Raw genomic sequence first — 21,789 nt, 5'->3', positions numbered from 1 at the left:
ATGGATGCACAGTGATTTTCCAAGTCCCTCAAGGAACGTTAAGTGTTCTCATTTCATAAAGAATAAAACCTACTTAATGACTGCCATCTACTTTCATGGTCATGCACATCCTCTGCTACTCCTCTTCAATGAGTATGCACAAAGCTTGGTAAGAAGTGTCAGGAATGAATTTACAATGGGTTACTGATACTAAAAGAAGTTCATTACATCTCCTACACAAATAAAACATTATTAATCTGAAAAAGGTTTTACAGATCTGAACTCATCACCTCCTCGCAGCTGATTAGGAACTAAGAAGGTATGCTGTACTTGTGAACAACTATTTTCACAGTCTTGATTTGCCCCATTGTGTCCAAAAATTACTTTCCACTTTTTTTTTTTTTTTTTTTTTTGTGAATGGAGGCAGTAACAACTTTTCTTAGTCTGTACAAGCAAAGGCTCTAAGTAAAATCAGAATTCATCCCATCACTTATCATACACTGCAGAATAAAATCCTTGGAAGGTATTCTTGTACTTGATGACGCAAGTCTGTCCAATTTCTTGCACTGTTTAGGTCAGGTCATTTACTCAGGTAATTTACAATGGAATGGGATGTGTTCAGAGAGCAGAATTTGGTTTATGACCATAACGACCAGCAATTGTCTGGACTCTAAAATTACCTTCAATGCTAGGAAAAAAGTGACTTTCAAAAAAAAAAAAAGACAAAATGAAAGTATTTATACCTGACTGCCACCAGGAAGTGACTGTTTTGATGACTGTGACTGGTATCCTCCTGATAGCTACAGGAATGTCTGAACAGGCAACCGCCATAAAATAGCATCATTTTCCATGGTGCGCCCAATTAGTAGTTTTACCTTTTATAGCTTTTCCCTTCCTTCAAGAGGAAAAAAAACCAAACCCATCATTGAAGACTGAATATCATTCATACTAATATGCTGAAAACTCTGAGGTAGACTAGTCTGCAGTCAACTCGTTTTAAGCAGCCCATACCAAACTACAGGCATCACTGGGCAGTTTAATCACACGTCAATTAATTTCCTTACTTTGGAATATCCATCGTGTTACAGTACCACCTTTCTTATCCAAGTCTCAGAAACAAAGAAGGAAAACAGCAAAGCAGAGGATTCACCACCACCGCAGCACCCGGGCACTGCCAGGCGTGTACTTGTTCGAGAGCAACAGTCGCCCAGCAAGGAAGCGCCAGGTACCTCTACCTGGTTACAGGAAGGCTATAGGTGGGGAGAGGAGCATCTCAGAAACATCAGCTCCATGTTCATCTTCACACCAGGGCATACTTTATACTTTTAGTATTGTGCCAATACAACTGAAAGAGTTGTCAGGATCTGGAATAGGCTGCCCAGGGAGGTGGTTTTGAGCCGCCTTCCCTGGATGTGTTTTAAAAAAGGGTAGATATGGTTTAGCATAGGACAGGAATGGTTGGACTTGGTCTTAAAGGTCTTTTCCAACCTTATGATTCTGTGATACTGTGTCCAACACTGATGGGGGGAAGGTGGGGAGGAGTCAGGGTACAGGGAACACACAGTCTCACATTTCCATGGGTTTTTTTTTTTCCTAATTTCCAGTTATGGAAGGAAGAAAGCCCTGAATACTTTTTTTCTTTTAGTTTTATCATAACCCTTTGCCCTCTGTTCTCTTCTGCCCCTTGGCAGAGTCCACCAATCACCTCCAACGTTCAGGCCCATAAGCTCCTCACTCCAGCAAGGGGAGAAAGTAAACTCTAAATTAAAATAAATGAATGAATAATGAGGGGAAAACCCGTTCTGGGGCGGCATTTCGGGGCAGGTGAGCGAGGGGTGACTCATCGACACCCCGCCCAGGCCGTGGCACGGCCCCGCGGTAAGGGCGCGCCACCAGCGGCAGAACTTTGAGCGCTGCCGCACGCCGTAGGCTGGGCGCTGCTGCTGCGGCCTCCTCCCGCAGCCTGGCGAAGGCGCGGCGGTGAGAGGCTGCGGCCCGTGGAGGAGCGGGGGGGGTTTAGTTTTGTATTTCTTCGCCGGCGAGGCGCTGGGGCGCGGGTCGGGACATGGCGACCGCCCCGGGGGCTGCGCGGAGCCGGTTCGTGGTGGTGGGCGGAGGGATCGCGGGAGTGACCTGCGCGGAGAAGGTAAGGCCCCCCCTGCCCGCTTCGCGCATGCGTGCCGTCCGGCCGCCGCGGCACCGGCCGCCGTGGGGGCGCGGGGCTGGGTCCGCTCGGTGGCTCCGCGGGCTTTGGCCTTGAGCGGCAGCCAGCCCTCGACCCAGCTCCCTCGGGTCTGGCGGGGCGGCGAGGGCGTTTCAGGCGGTAACGCGCGGGCTCGAACCCTGGGCTCTCGGGGAAGCCCCCCGACCCCTCGGCGGGGGTTGTAGTTCCAGGGCGCCCGGGCCCTGTGGCGCTGCCGGTGCGCGCAGAGCTCGGCCGGCCTGCGCCGCTGCAGGGGCCGCCCGGGTGCCTGAGCTGACTCAGGAACGGGGCTGCCCGCGGGGACAGCCTGCGGGCTTGTGCGTGAGCCCTTCCTGTAGCCGCGGCAGAAGCGCTCCAATTTACGTAGTAGGGGCACAAACAAATCTTAAACACCCCCTTGCCCGGCCTTTTACAGATATTCTGGTTGTCTCAAGAAAAAGCAAGCGAAACTAAACAAAACCGACCCCAGGGAAGAGATGTTGTGATGTAACGTTTCTCTTGACTAGAAATATTTCTCAAGAGGCTAAGACTTAGGTACTGAGGGGCTCGGGGATATGGTTTAGTAGAAGAAGGTACATGTGGTTGGACTTGATGGTCTTAAAGGTCTTTTCCAACCTAGTGATTCTGTGAAAGCTGCCCAGTGGGTAACCTGCTAAGGGCTTACGGCCTCATAAAAAGAGTGTTGAGGCTTCCTGCCTGAGCTGGCGTTCTGTGTGGTCAGAAACTTGAAGGAGCACTGTGTGCATTCCTCCTCACAGCCATGAAGGATTGTGCCGCAGTGTAAGGTGAAGGCTGCTGTAATGTTTTCCTTTTTATAAAAATATTTAGCCTGGTTTTTTAGTTCCTTGTTTAGCACTGCATAGCTTGTCCACTCTCTTGAGCTTCCTATGAGCTCAGGCTCTAAACCAATATTTATTTGTTTCTTGGTTTCAAGGTTTTTGGTGTTTTTATAGTAACAGTAGCGGGAGGTAATTGTGCACCTGTCATGTGGATATTAGTGAAAAATATTACCTGTTAAAACTACAGAGCAGTATAAAGACTGTTTCAGACATGCCTGTTGTCTGGTGGTGAAGTGATATTTCATTTCTGACATACATAACACAGGCAGGCTAAATTACAAAAAAAAAAAAGTATTATACCTTTCCCTGTCTTTAGGGAATTGGTTTGCTTCTACCATTTATTAGTTTGAGTTTTTCCCTTTTATTCACGGTTAATGTAATATCTGGGTTCTGGTACTGCAGACACTTAAGTCCACTATCAATATGAGCAATCTCTTAAAAGTTAGTTAAACTATTGACATAATTAAGGCTTTTGTGTATCATATGCTTGCAAGGATAAGATTAAGGTCGGTATTTAATATTCCCAGAGATTATATGTGTTCTTGGAAGTAATTTAAAATTGTGTCTAATCACTATGAGTTTGTTTCACAATACAGTAATTTCCAGAATATATTGGGTGTCTGCAGTCTTTCAGAACATTGCAAAAGGGACTAAAGTGTATGTTCCCTTGAGAATACTTTCTCCTGTGTTAGTACCACAGAGTTCCGGCTTTGTTTTCTTCTAGAGGCCTCGGTGTGTTGTGCTTATTGCTGTAATTCGCACCTTTTAACTTAAGCGCTCTCTTTTACCTCCTCACTTTTTTTTTTTTTCTTTTTTCTCCTGAAAACCCAAATCAGATTGTTTAGCGATGACAGGGACTTGCTGCTTATTCTCATCCCTTAGTACTGCAGGGAGCTCAGTTAGCAGTGAATATTAGTGGTCTTCTAGCATACTTTTTAATTCACCAAGTCCATTAGAAGTGGCACTGCGTGTCCTAGAAGGATTTCCATGTTGTCCATCCATAGCTGAGAGCGCACTTTAAATAAAGAATGAAGACTGAACACAATTTTTCTCAGTCCTGGTTTAGAGGAGGTACAATTCTGTACAACATAGTGGCAATAAACAACTTGTCCATCATGCTGCATTTTGGGTATGCATTATATCATGTTTTGTAGTTCAGACTCCTCATGCAGCTGTCCAAGAACAATCGTTGCATCAGATCTGTCTCAAAAATTCACAGTTACTCTTTGTATATAATCTGTCAAAAATGTTTTCCTTAAAAGTTAGATTTATTTTCTCTGTCACAAAATTTGCATGTCTCACATAATTGCAGCATTTCTTTCTGGATTGCAATGATTTACAAATTTCCATGTGTGTGATTAAACCTAGTATCCACCTGGCAGGTCACTAATTTTAGTAGTTTGAAAGGTAAAGAAATGCATTAACCTTAGTACTGAATGGAAGTTTCAAACATGTTAAATCTTAGTAAGAGGGTGGGATAAGCATTGGATCACGTGTTAAAGATGCAAAGTACACGGTGTCAATCTTAAAATTTTGGATTACAGTGTGCATTTTGTGGTTATTACATAGAATCACAGAAAGGACCTTTAAAGATCATCTTGCCCCTTCCCATAGCAGGTGGGTTGGAACACATTCCAGTAGATCAGATTAATCAAAGCCCCATCCAACCTGGCCTTAAACAGCTCTAGTGATGAGGCATCACAACTTCTCTGGGCAACCTGTCCCAGGGTCTCACCACCACCATAGTAAAGAGTGTCTTACTTTAAACTAGGAGTAGATTTGGATTAGGTATAAAACTGTTAACCCCTTGTCCTGTCACCACAGGCCATAGTAAAAGGTCTTTCTCCATCTTTATTTTAAGTCCCCTTTCTATACTGAAAGGCCTGGATATGTTCTGTGTGGATCCTTCTCTTCTCCAGGCTAAACAAGTCCAGCTCTCAGTATTGACCATGGCCCTACACTGTCCCTGCGCTAACAGTTCTGTGCTTTTCTTATGCTGGCCCCCCACAGAGCACAGAGCTGGTTCAAGTACTACAGATCAGGTCTCTCAGCCTTCTGGCTATACTTATTTTTATGCAGCCCAAGATCTGGTTGGCTTTCTGGGCTGCAAAGCACACACTGGCTGCTCTTACCTAATTTTTCACCAGCCAGTATCCAGAGGCCCTCTGTGGGGCTGCTCATAATCCCTTCATCCCTGTCTGTACTGATGCTGTTGATTGACCCAGTCCAGGTGCAGGACCTCACACCTGGCCTTGTCCAACTTCATGAAGTTCCCGTGGCCCCACTCCTGGAGGCTGTCGGGGTCCTTCTGGAGGGCATCCCTTCCCTCTAACTAACCCGCTGCACCACTCGCTCTTCTCTGCAGACCTGCTGAGGGTGCGCTAAATCCTGCTATCTGTCATTAATGAAGATACTGAACCATGATGTGGCTTCCATCACATCCTGTAGTTCTTCTGAGGCTTATGAGCTAGAGCTGGGAGCAAATGCTGCAGCACATGTCACCCTTTCTTCCTCTTGCCTGCCAGTAAAAGCGTGAAGTGTATGTGAAGTGTGTGCTACGGCTTCATGATGGAAAGTGTTTTATGTAGCCTCCTTAAATTAATTTGTATTTGCCAACCCTCTGGCCATGTGAATCTCCCTTAAATCAGCAACCAGGTTTCACCTCTTGCACCTTAAGAGTCCGTTCCTACAGTTGGCCTTTAGAGTACTCTGAGAACAGTCTTTTGAGCAGTCATTTATTCCGTGGCTGCGGTTCCTAAAGATACATCTGTGTCTGAATGAATTAAAATCTGGGGTCACCAAATTGCCTTCATCTCAGTCGTTACCCTTCCATAATCTTGGGAACAGTGTTTATCCAACAGGATTCTAGAAGACTAACTGATGTACTAATGTACTTTTCACCAATGAATTAATTGCTTTAAAGTCAAAATTTACAGATGGCTGTATTCACTTGTGATTTCTGTCTCTCTGTAAGTTGGCTGTGGAATTCCCATCTGAAGACATTTTTTTAATGACAACTTCTCCAGTTATAAAAGCTGTAACGAATTTCAAACAGGTAAGAGACTTGGGTTTCCTTATCATAAGGCCTTTTCAGAAGTTTGTATAGGTACAGATCATTTAGGGCATGGAAAGAGCTGGAGACTGGAATGCACATTTGCAACTGAGGATGCAGAGCTGCCAGCCAGCAAGAGGCTAGGTTTTACCTCTGGGGGAAAGTTAAGACACTGAGGGCAGGGCTTCCACCCAACATTTGTATTCATGACACTCTTTCTGAAGCTGGTGTCTTAACAGGTGAGGCTTATCTCATGACAAGTGAAGAATGGCCACTCTGCAGTTTTATTTGACAGACTGGTTTTAGCATCATTCTTCATGGTGCATGAATGCCTAATTCAAATAACTACAGGGGAAAATAAAGCACAGAGAGATCTGAATAGCAGGGTTTTTTGCATTTAGTGACTGTAATTGGCTATCAGCACTTCCTCCTTTTTGCACTGTGGTATTTATCCAGAGCTAATGGGATGCTCAAAACACAGCTGAGAGATCTATGTGAGACTGGTAGAGTAGCACCCAACTGAAGAATATCCTCTGAGTGCTGAGAGTGGGGTCATGAGGATCCAGGAAAGACATTCACACGTTGCAGAGATGTAAAGGCTGTTATTCACATTGGCAGAAGTTTCAGTATCTGAAGAATAAATGAATAGCTAAACGCTATGTGAGGCCAGTAGCATCTAAGGTTTGAAGGTGAGCTTCTTAATCTGAATTTCAGGCATGGTGTGGCTTCTGTTTTCTAGCTGTATTGCAGACTCTTTGAATATTCTACAGAGTAGAAGGCTTGGAGGTTCCCATGCAACTGATTCTGGAAGAATCTCCAGATCAACATAACTTACTTAAATATTTTCCAAGTTTTGGCTTGCCCTTTTTTTTCTTCTACTTTCCCCCCCCCCCCCTTTTCTAGCTGCAGAGGGAGGTTTCTGAATCATTATATTTTTTTTAAGAAAATGTCACCAATTTTTTTAGTAGACTAAAAATATTTACTCTAGACAACCGTTTAAGACCGGAAGATGTTTGTGTGGAAGAACATCATTGAGGTATTTCAGCAAAGTTAAGATGAAAAGAAAACTACTGTATTAGCACTGCACCAGTAAGTTGAAAAGCAGTGTTAACAACTAATAAAACAGTCTGTGTATGGAATAAAATATTGTAGCAGAGCAGCCATCAGGGTTCTTCATTTTTTGCTTAATCTCAAGATTAGAATTAAAATTCTCAGTAGTACTTTGATTCTTTACCCAAAATAGGAATGAAAAGATGCTCTACATAACAAGGAACTTTAACAGTAGCATGATTTCATGGTTTGAGATAATACAGGCTTTATGATGTGTTTCTTTACTGAAATGAACATTAAATGTTTTGTTGCAAGCTTTAGAAAGAAGTGGCTCTCTTTAAATACCTCTGCTCTTTCTACAGGTCTCCAAAACACTTGAGGAATTCGATGTGGAAGAGCAACCAAGTTCTCTATTAGAAAAGCGATATCCCAATATTAAAGTTATACAGTCTGGAGTAAAACAATTGAGAAGCGATGAACATGTAAGCTGACTTCTTTCTCTTTTATGTAGTTTTTCAAATTATTTAGTAAAAATGATCTAAGAAACAGGTAAACATTTTGGTTGTGAAATTCTGTTCAGCAACGTTCTGGTTATTGTAATTTTCATAATGTTTCAAGAAAATATTTCATAACTTTAATTTCATTTACCATTTACAGTGTTGTTCAGGTAGAAATACATAGAGGGGACAAAAGTGTAGATCAAATTACACAGAATCTCCTGAGTTGGAAAGGGCCCATAAGGATCATCAGACTCAACTCCTGTCTCCGCACAGGGCCAGACAAGTCAGAACATGTGACTGAGTGCATCATCCTTGAGCTTCCTGACCCTCAGCCAAGCTTGGTGCTGTGATCCCTTCCCTGGGGAGCCTGTTCCAGTGCCCCACCACCCTCTCTGTAAAGAATCTCTTCCCAATGTCCAGCCTAAACCTCCCCTGTCACAGCCTCATGCCATTCCCTCGCGTTCCATGCCCGGTCACCAAAGAGAGGAGATCAGCGCCTGCCCCTTCACTCCCCCTCGTCAGGAAGCCATAGACCACAACATGTTAATTAGAAACTGTATCTGACTGATCTAAATCCTTTGACACCTTAGAGATGCTGCATTGAACACCTGTTTGGAATAGCAGGGGAACCAGTCAGTGAAACCAATGCTGTGTATTAGCGTAAGTGCCTGAAAAATTCTGTAGCACTTGATTGGAGATCTTTATGATTCCTGAATTACTGCTTGTTGCTAGAGAGACCAAAATATTAACAACTTTGTGATACAAATAATTATTGATTTTTTTCCCCACACATTTTCATCTTTCTTTTTAGCAGGAAGTACTTTGTGAGTATGAGCAACACACAGATCCTTGTTAGTGTCTGTGTCAACTTGACAAGTTGTTTTTCACTGCAGCATTTATCAGAAAATCCTGTTGAGATACAAACCTTTTTTTTTTCTCATTTTAAGTGAGAGAGATGATTCCAGCTGGATTCTTGTAATACTGTGAACCTAATGATATTCTTGTTTCAGTACTATAATGGCGGTTTAGTTTAGGTGTGTTTCCTGTGAACATAAATACTCCATGGATTTGGATTTAGAGAATTTTTTGCCAAAAACTTTTAAGAAATCTTTGTGCAAAGCTGTTGTAAACTATGTAGCTTCTAGTTGGAAAACATAAATAAAGGTAATGAAATGTTAACATTGAGGTATTGTTTGTTACAGAATGATGTTGCTTGTTTAGGGTGTACCCTTTTTCTTCAGTAAAGAACTGGATTTGCAGTCTTTCAAACTGCATTCTAGCCTGTGCCTACTTAACTCAGACCTACCTTTGCTGAGATGTTTTGAATGAGTGTCTTGGTTGATGGTAGTGCATAGGTCTAAGGTGTGCTACCGAGGGGGACGCAGGTCATTGATAACGGAGAAAGCCAGCTCATTAAGCTCAGATACCGGGTACAGTGTGCCACCCAGTGGTAATCTTTGTAGTTCATCTTTGCCTGCACCGTGTGCATTTCCTGCTTTATCGGTCCTGTGCGTTGGGTTGTGAGCCTGTGGCGCGTGTAATGAATAACAGCCAGCCAAGGAGAGTGTGAAGGCATCTTCTTTAAGGGGTCAGTTACACCTGCAAAATACTGTGACACTGAGGGGGGGGGGAAATTTGCTGATGTTCTTCAATATCTCAAATTGGGTTTTCTTTTCTCTTAATTTTTAACAGAAAATTTTCACTGAAGATGGGAAGGAATATATGTATGAAAAACTCTGCTTGTGTGCTGGAGCAAAACCAAAGTTGATTTTTGAAGGAAACCCATATGTATTAGGAATCCGGGATACTGACAGTGCACAGGTAAATGTGTTTCAGATGTATAAATGTGTACTATATTCCTGCTTCTGTTTCCAAATACTAAAAATGGTTGCAGACTGAAATGGAGAAACATGCAATCATGTTTGTTATTATATATCCTTAAATAGGAATGCTTTCAGTAGCAGGGAAATAGTCTTACATACCATTAGATAACTCCAATGCAGTGATTTGGGCTTGTTCAGCCTAGAGAAGAGAAGGCTGTAGGGGGACCTCATTGCAGCCTTCCAGTACCTGAAGGGAGCATACAAACAGGAGGGGAATCAGCTTTCTAAAAGGGTAGACAATGGCAGGATAAGGGGGAACAGACTAAAGCTAAAGGAGGGAAAGTTTAGATTAGATATTGGGGGGAAGGTTTTTACTGAGAGAGTGGTAAGGTGCTGGAACAGGCTGCCCAGAGAGGTGGTGGGCGCCCCATCTGTGTAGGTGTTCAAGGCCAGATTGGATGGAGCCCTGGGCAACCTTGTGTAGATCCAGGCCTGGAGGTTGGTTGCCCTGCCTGTAGTAGGGGGGTTGGAACTCTGTGATCCTTGGGGTCCCTTTCAACCCAGACCATTCTATGATTTATTATAGATAGCTCATAGACAGTATTTCTAACATGATAATGTAGAATAAATGGTATTCTTTTACCGTCCAGGCAGAAACCAATGTGAAAATACAAACAGGAAATAGACACCAGTAGACCCTTCCCTGAGAAGGTGTGTCTGGTACATGGTACTTCTGGTGAGAAGCTACTGATGGACTTTTGTTGTTTGGGGTTTTTCCCCCTAGTTCTACTGTAGCTTCCCCTTACTGTGCAGAAAAGAGCTACAGTTGCGGTCGAAGATGTGGAAAAGTTTTCACATGAGGAATGGCTTAATAGACTAAAACTTCAGCTTGAAAGTCGAGTGAGGTTTCACTGCTATTGGTCTTCAAAATTAGAGGAGATGGGGTAAAGGTAAACACTGCTTCTTCCTAACATAAGAACTGTAATTTAATGAATAAAGTTGGACATGGAGAATCAGAGAAGTAATTACTTTTTCAAGGGAATTGAAGTGAAACCATGAAATTGTTGTTTGTTTTGGATATTAAAGCTTTACCTGAGTTTAAAAAAAGAAGATACACAGAAGAGGGAAGAAAAAATACACAAAAAGGACAGCCCTTAATAAATTTATCTTGACTAAATTAAAGAGAAATGTGCCACTCAGGTGGCTGGCTGGAACCTGTGGGGATGTTCCTGGTCTGTATATTGTCATTTTCTGATGGTCTTCCCTGCGCATCCACTGCCGGCCGCTGTGGGAAGCAGTGGATGGGGTTATCATTTGCCAAAACTGATGCTGAACTTTGAGGCTGAAAACGTTTCTGGCTTTTTGTTTGTTTTTAGTGGTGATTGGTTGCGTTCACTAGTCCCTCTGATACAACTTCAGTACCCCTCTTTGAAGGGATTAAAGGACTGCAGTTTTCATGGTCTTTTAAAGGTTAGGTTCTCCAACCCAAATATGTAAATAGGAAGCATGGATGAGCAGATTTTTGTGTAATTGCAATAGTTGGTCTGATAATGATGATTCTTGATTTGTATGAAAGAAAATACTTGAAGTGGTGATACAGTAATCTAAACAATACTGGTCTGCATGTTGTAACAAAGATGCGACTTGGAGACTAGTTTCTTTCTGAAAGTGTTTTGCACAAATAAAATTGGTTCTCAGATTTGCTACATTTTTTTCTTTTAATTCATGATTTCTTACCAGGAATTTGTAAACTCCTAAATGTCTGTATGTTTGCCTTTTATTGTTATGCAAATTACCATGAAAGTTAATCTAGTTTTATTACAATTTGCATAATAGATACCACAATGCTAATGATCTCTAGGACGAAGAAAAGACTCTGGATACTACTGAGGGCTTTGTCAAATTGGTTTAAATGTAATTATTTAACTTTTGTCTCAGTTTGAGATTTGTAAGGCTGAATCAATAACTTCATCCCCTAATGTGCTAGAACTTCACAGGCTTCATTAGCTTATCTAACAGATATTAGCATAAACAAGTGTGTATCATAGTCTGAGAAAATCAAAATAAGACAACTTAGGAGAGCAAGAAAATGCTGAGAAGGATGTAATTGATCAGTGTGAGGGAACATATGACCTAAGTTGTAATTGACTTTTTTTCTCAATGCAGGCTTTTCAGAAGAATTTGGCTCAAGCTGAGAGAATAGTAGTGGTAGGAAATGGTGGGATTGCACTTGAATTAGTGTAAGTAAACGACTCAATTTCTAAAAATACACATGCAAGTAATATGTGTAATAAGGCACTGGTAAAACTGGTGTGCATGAGTTTGGGAGACTTACAAAATTGTAGCTTTTAAAGAGCATTTAGTAGCAAGTATGATTAAAATATTTTTTTCACGGTATAATTGTGCTTTCTTTTGAAAAAAATCAGCAAGCTTCAGAAAAAGCTTTGGCACAGATAGGAAGAATATGCAGCATTTTTCTGATTTGGCAACAGGTGCTTCTATTAAGGGCAATATTTAAGTTTTAAAACTTGTTTGACTTCTGGAGGCAGATGATGTTAACAGGAGTAAAGCAGCAGCTTACCTGCACCCTGCCTAAATTAAGTCTGCAGAGCTTTGGAAGTGTGACATGGAGATCAGACACTGAACACGTGGTCCTGCAGCCTCCTAGGTTGCAGAGCCACTCATATGACACAGTTGCATGGTCTTGTGTTGTGATTTCACTTTCACAAAACTGTCCTCTGCATATCTTTGCCAGTTCATGTTCCAGGTAGTATAAAGAAGATCCAAATGCTTGTTTTTAGCAGTGGGCAGTCTGGGGAAAAAAAAAAAAAGCACATTTCTTTCATTGTGGGGAGCAGGAAATACCCAATATGATTATTAAAATTTGATCTGCCTCCCTTCACCTCCTGTCCTGGTTCAGTCAAGGCTGCGCTGGTGAGAAAGTATGACCTGTCAACTTGAAGAGATAATTTCTTTTTAAATTATTTTGATGGGTTTATTATGTAAATATTTAGAAGCAGTAGGGGAATTGATAGGTTGAAAAGCCTTGGGTACCTTATTTTTAATTTCTGGAATGAAACCTGGCATGCTTCTGTCTGTGTTGTGAGAAGTCAGGTAGACTGTGGCTTTATCCATTGTTTTAATGTCCACAGGTATGAAATTCAAGGCTGTGAGGTGATCTGGGCTATCAAAGACAAAGCCATTGGGAACACTTTTTTTGATGCAGGAGCAGCTGAATTTCTTATTCCAAAACTAACTGCTGAAAAACAAGAGACCCCAATTGAATGCAAAAGAACCAAGTATACAGTGGAAGGTACGGTTTTCAGTCTCCTGATGCTGCAGCAGCAGTGTTTAATGTTAAAGATACCACTAAGGTCAGGTAATTTTAGCAGGCTGTAAATAAGGTTTACTGTTATCATCAATGGCATTTCCTTCTTTAAAAAAAAAATAATTAAAAAGTGATAGAAAACCCCATCCAGAATTCACGTAGACACACAGCAGCATGTAATAGTTGCCTACAAACTCTAAAAATTCTCTATATTTGTGCCAAGCTTATTTAATTTCCTGATGTATATATCCTGATGTAGTGTACCTGGACTTCAGTAAAGCCTTTGACACACTTTCTCAGGGCATTCTGCTTGAGAAACTGGCTACCACTGGCCTGGACAGGTGGACCCTCAGATGGGTTAAAAACTGGCTGGGTGGCCAGGGCCATAGGGTGGTGGTAAATGAAACAAAATCCAGCTGGATGCTGGTCACGAGTGGCATCCCCCAGGGCTCAGTCTTGGGTCCAGTTCTGTTCAACATCTTTATCAATGACCTGGATGAAGGAATTGAATGCTCCCTCAGTAGTTTGCAGATGACACTAAGCTGGGAGGAAGTGTTGATCTGCCTGAGGGTAGAGAGGCTCTTCAGAGGGATCTGAATGGACTGGACCGATGGACTGAGACCAACGGGATGAAGTTTAACATGGCCAAGTGTAGAGAGCTGCACATGGGACAGAACAACACCATGCAGCACTACAGGCTTGGGGGAGACTGGCTAGAGAGCTGTCAGGAAGAGAAGGACCTGGGGGTGTTGGTTGACTGCAGGATGAATATGAGCCAGTAGTGTGCCCAGGTGGCCAAGAAGGCCAATGGCATCTTGGCTTGTATCAAAAACAGTGTGGCCAGTAGGTCTAGGGAGGTAATTGTGCCCCTGTACTCGGCATTGGTGAGGCCCCACCTCGAGTGCTGTGTCCAGTTCTGGGCTCCTCACCATAAGAAGGACATTGAGGTCCTTGAGCGAGTACAGAGAAGGGCAACCAGGCTGGTGAAGGGGCTGGAGGACAGATCCTATGAGGAGCAGCTGAGGGAGCTGGGGATGTTTAGCTTGAAGAGGAGGCTGAGGGGAGACCTTATCACTGCCTACAACTACCTGAAGAGAGGTTATAGAGAGGTGGGTGTTGATCTCTTTACCCAAGTAACAGGTGATAGGATGAGGAGGAATGGCCTCAAGCTGTGCCAGGGCAGGTTCAGATCAGGAAAACATTCTTCACCAAAAGGACATCAGAAGAGGCGCTTGAATCGCCATTCCTGGATGTATTTAAAAGATGGGTAGATGAGGTGCTCAGGAGTATGGTCTAATAGCGGACAGGTACGGTTGGACTTGTTCTCAAAGGTCTTTTCCGACCTTGTGATTCTATCTGCTGAAGAACTTGTTCTATTTTCTGTAATCTCTTGATGTTTTCCTGAATTACACCAGCATTGTAGGAAGGAGCTATCCCGTAATAAGCTGTTGGGAGGACCAGATGAAACCTGACAAAGTATTACAGATGCAGTGAAACTGCAGAGTCTTACGGTAACAGATAACTAGAACTGCACGAACAAACATTATGCAAACATACATGTGATTGAAGTAGTAACAAAAAGGGTGTGGTTGCAGACTTCAGATCAGAGGCAAAAATTGTCAGTCAGCACAAACATCACAAAACTCTACCCAACATTTTCATGTGTCTCATGGGATGCTGGAACATGCAGCTCTGTGCAGTGGACCTGAATTCCAGTATTAGCCGTGATATAAAGCAACTAAGTCTACTGTGGGTCTCCAGAACCCTGGTGCTGTTGGGGTCTGGCTGGCTGCCAAGGGTCCATGCAGACACCTAACAGTGATGTGGTTGTTTTGGAGACGAGCAGTGTAATGGAAAGGCATGAAGGTGAAAGGTGTTAAAAAATGCTGGCTTGACATCTGATTTATTGGCAGATTAATGGGGCATCACCCACTTCTGTCTCCCCTCTTGGCAACTGGATCGTATTTCCCTGAATTGAGAAACCTTGTTTTGAATTGTGTGGGCAGTGAAGCCTGCATGCTCAGTCTGACATTCCTCACCCCTTTCTTTCAGGAAGTGAGGAGAAGGAGAGACCCGTGGCAGCATCTGACAAACTGGGCAGTGCCTTAGGCCCCGACTGGCATGAGGGTTTACATCTTAAAGGGACCAAAGAGGTACGGACACAATCTGCCTTGTTTAAGTGTTGCTTTAAGTGGGTACAGGTGACAGGATGTGAAATGCCACATTCAGGATTATTAGAAAAATAAAAATAAAATGCACTTGAAGTGATTCTTCTGCCAGAATGAAAAAGGAAAATATGTTAACACAAAGCAACTTTCTGCTTCGGGAAGAAGGTGACTGGTCAGATCTACTGGCAGGGTTTTAGCAACGTGCTCTTCAGATTGCAACATAAATGTTGGTTAGCATATTGCTGTGGGGCTGGTGTCAAACCAAGCTTTACCCAGGAGTGGTCCCTCTGTTGTCCTCACTTCAGCTGCTGCATTCACGTTTCCATTTGTGAAAAATGGGACAGCAGAGTTTGTACAGAGGTACAGGGACCATCTCTCTCTGGTCACAGCAGATAATGAAATGTGAAATCGGCAGTGGACATGAGTATTGTGAACAGTTGCATGCTTGGAAGCAAGTAAAAATTCTCACATTCTGTTTTTTTAATCAGGTTTTTCTTTATTAATTTCTTAGCTGCAAGGTGTTTGCATCTGTTGTGTGCATTTAACACAAAGACCTCTGAAAGGTGATCAGTCAGAGATTGTACAGAGTGGTTTTACAGTACCAAATAAAGGCTGTTTAGGATATTCAGCAGATTAATCGCTGGCATTTTGGCTGCTGAAGGCTGTGGAAATATGGTTGTGTAGTGCAGAATAAAACGGTTCAAGGCCTGAATCCACAAATAGTTTAGAGATAAACGGGAGCTCAGACTAGGAGTGAAATCCTGCAAGATAGAGATGAGTTAACTTCTTTTTTTTCTGGTTCTGAGTATTGAATTCTTTTCCTGTAAATTCAGGGGAATTTGAATATGTTCTCTGCCATGACAGGAAAATCTATACTGGTGTGAAGTTTCAAGGAGCATCAGATACCTGCTGAAAAAGCAGGCAAACTGCCATTTGTTACGGTTAGATCTGTGCCATAAAAGGAAAACGTGTGGGAACTCAGCTAATGCATTGCGCTTATAGGATGGGACATGTATGTGCTGGCTTGGTTTGGGTTTTTTTTTTTCCAGTTGAGTAATGGCAATTTAGGTGCAGGTATACTTGGTGTTACACACATTTTTATTGCTAGTCATTATGTTTAACACTTTGTCAATCTTTTCTTTCAAGTTTTCTCACAAAGTCCACATTGAAATACTCTGTGAAGTAAAGAATATACACCTGCAGCAAGAATTCCTGCAACTGCAGCGGCCTTCTCTGAGCTTTCCTAAGGAAGAGGAAAACGTCCAGCAGGAGGAGGGTAGGTGCCAGTGCTGGAACGTGTGTGATACCATTCGCTGGTTTAGAGTAGAGATTTGGAAAGTAAATCTTTTATTTCTATAAATTAAATGGAGGCCTAGCCATTTATAGTAGTTGAGAATTTAATTTACAGGCTATGATTAAATTACAAAATATAATGGGTCAGGCACTTTCTACAAACTGATTCCGTTGTGACAGTCCAATAAAATCATATATTAATAGTGGAGTTAAAATGGAAGAGGGGGAAAAAACCAAATTCTTGTCAAAACTGAAGTAATCCTTTAAAGAAAGTAGAAGGAAACAGAATTATTAATCAGGTAATTGATACCTATACCGTCCACATGAAGATACTTAATATTTAAAATACTATCTCATTAAGCAGTTACTTGCACCATAAGATCTTAGAGGAGACCAAATCTTGGGCATTCTCTTTGCTTATTGAGGCATATCCTGTGCTTCTGTGCATTTGTATGTGAAAGGATATTTGGCAGTGGAGAACATCCCGTGGGCCTGAAGCACTGGCAGGACACAGTATTTGCTCCCTACTTTGATTTAGTAACGTTCCAGAGGAAGTTAAAAGTAGGACTAGGAGCTAAGCTCAAAATATCTTTTTTCTAGTCCTGAAAAGGTAAGAAAGGTTACAAGTAACCTCTGATTTTTTTCTTTTCTTTTTATTTTTCCCTACCCAATCAGTTAGATACCTCAAGAGAATTTTTAATTTCTTTTCTATCTTATTATAAAATGTAATTAATCAAGTAACTTCTGTTGGTTACATTCTCAGGGCAAAATTTTCCCCTTTTTCAGTGCTATGGCCTGTATATGTGGAATTAACCAACGGAAAAATTTATGGATGCGATTTCATTGTCAGTGCAACTGGAGTTGTGCCTAATGTTAAACCATTTCTTGATGGCAATGATGTAAGTATACTGATTCCTTTTGAAGTTTGTTTTTTAAGGACAGTGAAATGAACGTTTTCAGCTGGTTTATGCTTCTATTCTGACATAAAACATTGTGTAGCATTTCAAAATAAGGCAGGTATGTTGACACTGGAAATACCCAGCATGATAAAAATTAATTTCATTTGCAGTCTTGGCTTTTTGTGCTCTTCATATGTACTGATACACAGTACACATACAGTATACACTGTTAGGATTACGCCCATAGAAAATGAGTTGATTAATGTGGCTAAAATTTAGAATAATTTTCATGTTAATTTTGCACCATAATCTTACCATTCAAATCTTAACTGTTTCCTTCTCCAGAGAGAGTTTTGTTTCCAGTATTCATCATTTGTGAGTCTGAACTACAGAGTTGGTCATATCCAGTGAGGGAAATCACTTGTAGACTCAGCATCCAAATGTGGATGAAGATGATGGAGCTCATAGCTACCCTGAGATCGTTCTGCCTGTGCGTTAGGTGTCTGGGTTAACCCCCACCAGCAGCTCAGCCCCACACAGCAGCTCACTTACTCCCCGCAGTGGGATGGGGGAAGAGAGAGTAAGAAAACTCATGGTTTGAGAGAAAGTCAATTTAGGCAAACACAAGCAAAGCAGAGAGTTAATTTGCTACTTCCCATGGGCAGGCGGGTGTTCAGCCATCCCCAGGAAACCAGGGCTCCATCATGTGCAACAGTGAGTTGGGAAGATAAGCACCACGATTATGCATGTCTGCCTTTCCTCCTTCTTCCTTCAGTCCTTCTTGCGGAGCGTGACATCATATGGCACTGAAAGTGCCTTTCATCAGTGGGGCTCAGCAGTCCCGGCTGTGTCCCCTCCCAGCTCCCTGCACACTCCCAGTATTACTGCTGGTGGCGTGGGGTGAGGAGCAGAAAAGGCCTTGGCTCTGCAAGCACTGCTCAGCAGTAACTAAAACATCCCTGTTATCATCACTGTTCCAGCACAAAGCCAAACCATAGCCCTATACCAGCTGCTGGGTGGAAAATTAACTCAATCCTAGGAAAACCCCAGTATATCAGGGTATTGGGTTTTGTGTGGTTCCTTCTGATCGGGAAACAAAACAGAAGAAACAATGAAAACATGGATCTCACATTGAGCCATGAAGCATTTCAAGGCTCCGTTACAGAGTTAGATGAAGAATTAGGCAGCAATGGTATTTTCTGGCCTTGGCAAAAATACAAACTGAACACTTAAGCCTAGGTAGGAGTTCCTCTAACATACATAGTGTCATTTGAAATTTGGCAAGCTCTCTTGCCTAGGTAGGTAGGTATTGGTAATGGTACGTTAAAACACTGTGCTGTGTTCTAGAAATAATGCCTAATGCTCTGGGTCTGACCATGGAGGTCTCACCATTCTGGACAATCTCTTGTGAAATAGTTTTATTTGGTATGTAATGCTGTTCTAAGGGGGTTTTAATACACAGACTTTGATGTATTTTAAAGGATGTGTGATGTCACTTGTAAAATGCAACACTGGTCTTAAACTTAATGAGGAATGGTGGTGAGTACCTGGCATCCAGCCAGGGTCAGCCCACCAGAGTCCTTTTTGGTGCCCAATGTGGGGCACGAGGAATTTGAGGTAAGGATCATAATCGGGAAAGGTAACAGGCAAAACATGGATTGAGCACAGCTGGAGTGTGAGAAGCAGAATGATTGTGGGCAGTTTCCATTGTTGTGGTTGTGGTGAAGGGACAAGGGGCAGAGTGTGTGTGTAAATTTCCACTTTTTTTTGGTGTTGGATGACCTTTCAGTTTTGGTGTGGGGAATTCTTGTTGGTGTGAGTGAAATTTGTGACCTTTGTGTGATGAATATGGATTTGAATGGCAATTGTTAAATTTGTGATTCACAGGGTTGGAATGTTTTGGGTTTGCATGACTAGGTTGGGGGGGAGAGGGTGGGCTACAGGGGTGGCCTCTGTGGGGAGCCGTTTCCCCTAGCTAGGCCCAACAGAGCTAATGCCAGATGGCTGAGATGGACCCACCACTGGCTGAGGCTGAGCCTGTCAGTGATGGTGGCAGTGCCTCTGTGATCCTGTAGCTAAGGGTGGAACACCCCACACCCCCCCCCTGCAATACCAAGAATGATTGCAGCCAGAGAGGAGCCAGTAGAGCCAGTAAGAGAGGAACAACCCTGCCAGGTCAGTGAGGAAGGAGTGGGAGTAGGTGTTCCAGGTGCCAGAGCAGAAATTCTGCTGCAGCCCAGAATCTGTAGGGGAGCGATAGAGTGGCTTTGGGGGCACCTGGCCTCCAGACAGGGTCAGCCCACCACAGGAGCGCAGAAATTGCTAGGAAAAGGTGCTGTTGGAGGCTGATTTTGCCTTGGCTCACTTGAAGCATTGTAGCTTTGCTGAGATTCAGGAATATTTCTGCAGGGGGTGGGGTTGCAGTACAATATGGAGAAGTAATACTTGATAGGCAGGCAGTTGGAAGTATTTCAGTATGGCACTCCCCAGGGGATCTGTTTTCCCCTTGAAGGTGCAGTCTTGAGACTGTGAGGTTTTGAACAATATGTTTCTCTCATGGTCGTCAGTCTTTCTTAACTCAGTCAGGTTAGATGGGAGAATGAATAGCCACAAATAGTTTACAACCAGTGACCTATTTCTCTGTTGTTATGCAGCATCCAGAAGAGCACTGCGCTGGGTTCTCATACAATTTTACAGCTCCAAATATTTTGATTAAGCAGAAGAGTGGATTTACTCAGTTTCTTTTAGGAGTCTGCCATTAAGAAGTAACAAATGAGAGTACTTAGTTTAAATGATTATTTTTCTTCCTGCTCACCTGTGTGAATACTTTAGTTTGCTGTAGGTGAAGATGGAGGTCTTAAAGTAGATAAACACATGCACACGTCCCTGCCAGATATATATGCAGCTGGAGATATCTGCACGGCATCGTGGGAACCGAGTCCAGTGTGGCATCAGGTAAATTAACTCACAGGACTGCCTGCTCAGCAGCAGGCTGACCTGTAAAGTAAACTGCACAAACAGGAGAAAAGGGAGTTTGCCTGAAATGGAAACCAGTGAAGTACTAAATAGATAATGCTGGGTGTGCTGCTGACAGATCCTTGTCTCTCTGTGCCCAGAAGCTGGGATGTGCAGCCTTTCCTAGCGTGCACCGACGGGAGCGCTGCGTCAGCCAGCGACACGCGGCTGTGGTGCTAACACCTTCTCCCTTTTCCAGATGAGGCTGTGGACTCAAGCCCGGCAGATGGGGTGGTACGCTGGGAAGTGCATGGCAGCAGATGTGCGTGGGGAGGCCATTGATATGGATTTCTGCTTCGAACTATTCGCTCACGTTACAAAGTTTTTCAATTACAAGGTAAAGTAACTCAAGGCCGATGGCGTTGAGCCGCTGAGTAGCACCCCTTGCTCGTACTGACACAAGTGGGTTTGTCTCTGTAATAACCTTACTCAGGATTTTCTCAACTCATACTCACTTGAATGCTGAAACCAAAGAGGGCACAGATCTTTACAGAAACATTACAAATTTAATTGGTGAGTGACAGCTGCGCTCCTTCTGTTACCTCTGTTCCATTTCATTAAGATTCTGTTGACAAATCGTATCAGCCCAGCTCAGCGTAGTAACTGGTTTGTGGTTTGGTTTCTCTCTGACACTTCAAGGTGAAGACTTCTAACTCCATTGCGGGTTTGCGAGCCAGTGAAGGGGGGAGGGTCCTGAGGGACAAACACTCCCTCTGTAGCTTATCAGCAGAACCACTAAAGGCCATGACAGTGCTCCTACCAGTGGTTTTTCTTCTTCCTTCGTTAGGTGGTGGTTTTGGGAAAATACAACGCTCAAGGCTTGGGTTTGGATCATGAACTGCTGCTGAGATGTACCAAGGGCCAGGAGTACGTTAAAGTAGTGATGCAGAACGGCCGCATGATGGGAGCTGTGCTGATCGGTGAAACCGACTTGGAAGAAACCTTTGAAAACTTAATTTTAAATCAAATGGATCTTTCAGCCTATGGTGAAGATCTCCTGAATCCAGATATTGATATAGAAGATTATTTTGATTGAACAACCATTTCCGTACAGTTTTGATGCTGAGTAACTTGGCCGTTCCCTCAGGATTACCAGAAAGTGGAGATAACAGGGAATCACACTTAAGATTTTGTGTTCATCCTGTCAAAACACTGACTGGCACCTTAGATTTCTACACAAATGAATGTAGCAACAGAGGTTTGTGCTCCACTAACCGTGAAATTGACTGTACACACTGGGACTTCTTCCAGAAGATTATTGGTTTGGGGTTTTTTTTGGTGTTCTTTTTTTTTTTTTAAAAAAAAATCAGGGTGACTGTTTAATTAAATGAATTAATTCCACTTTTGGCAAGGGTTTCAATTCAGTCATGGACAGCTCTCTGCCAGAAAAGTAATGATGAAGAGTGTGTTCTTAATCATGTTTGGTTTATATTTAAATTGGTATACAGCTGAATAGTCAAGTTTGAACTTGCCTTATTGATCACTGGGGCTCTGCCACTCTGGCAGCAGCATGACAGTTTCTGGAAACTGGAGGAAGGGAGGAGGTATTTCTACTCCACATGCAGTCCAGCATTCTTCCTGCTGAAATGGGAGGCAGAAAAATTCTGTAGCTGAGTGTTTCCTTCACTGGTACAAGCTCT

At 42.8% G+C, this 21,789-nt stretch overlaps 1 protein-coding gene across 1 annotated transcript; it reads left to right on the top strand.

The window, feature by feature from the left end:
• Positions 1-2,044: 2,044 nt before the first annotated feature.
• PYROXD1 (pyridine nucleotide-disulphide oxidoreductase domain 1) lies at positions 2,045-21,595 on the top strand (the record flags this gene model as incomplete). Its single annotated transcript, XM_084279339.1, has 12 exons — positions 2,045-2,125; positions 5,996-6,076; positions 7,486-7,605; positions 9,316-9,444; positions 11,613-11,686; positions 12,599-12,759; positions 14,827-14,927; positions 16,089-16,218; positions 17,022-17,134; positions 19,967-20,089; positions 20,349-20,486; positions 20,937-21,595. The coding sequence occupies 12 exons, from the start codon at positions 2,045-2,047 to the stop codon at positions 21,183-21,185; spliced, it is 1,500 nt and encodes a 499-aa protein (XP_084135465.1). The 3' UTR covers positions 21,186-21,595.
• Between the last annotated feature and the right edge of the window lie 194 nt (positions 21,596-21,789).

The sequence above is a fragment of the Gallinula chloropus genome, assembly GCF_964237585.1.
Source record: "Gallinula chloropus genome assembly, chromosome: 1".
Taxonomy (NCBI): domain Eukaryota; kingdom Metazoa; phylum Chordata; class Aves; order Gruiformes; family Rallidae; genus Gallinula; species Gallinula chloropus.
Note: the sequence above shows the minus strand (reverse complement) of the source record. Positions and strands in the feature narration are given on the sequence as shown.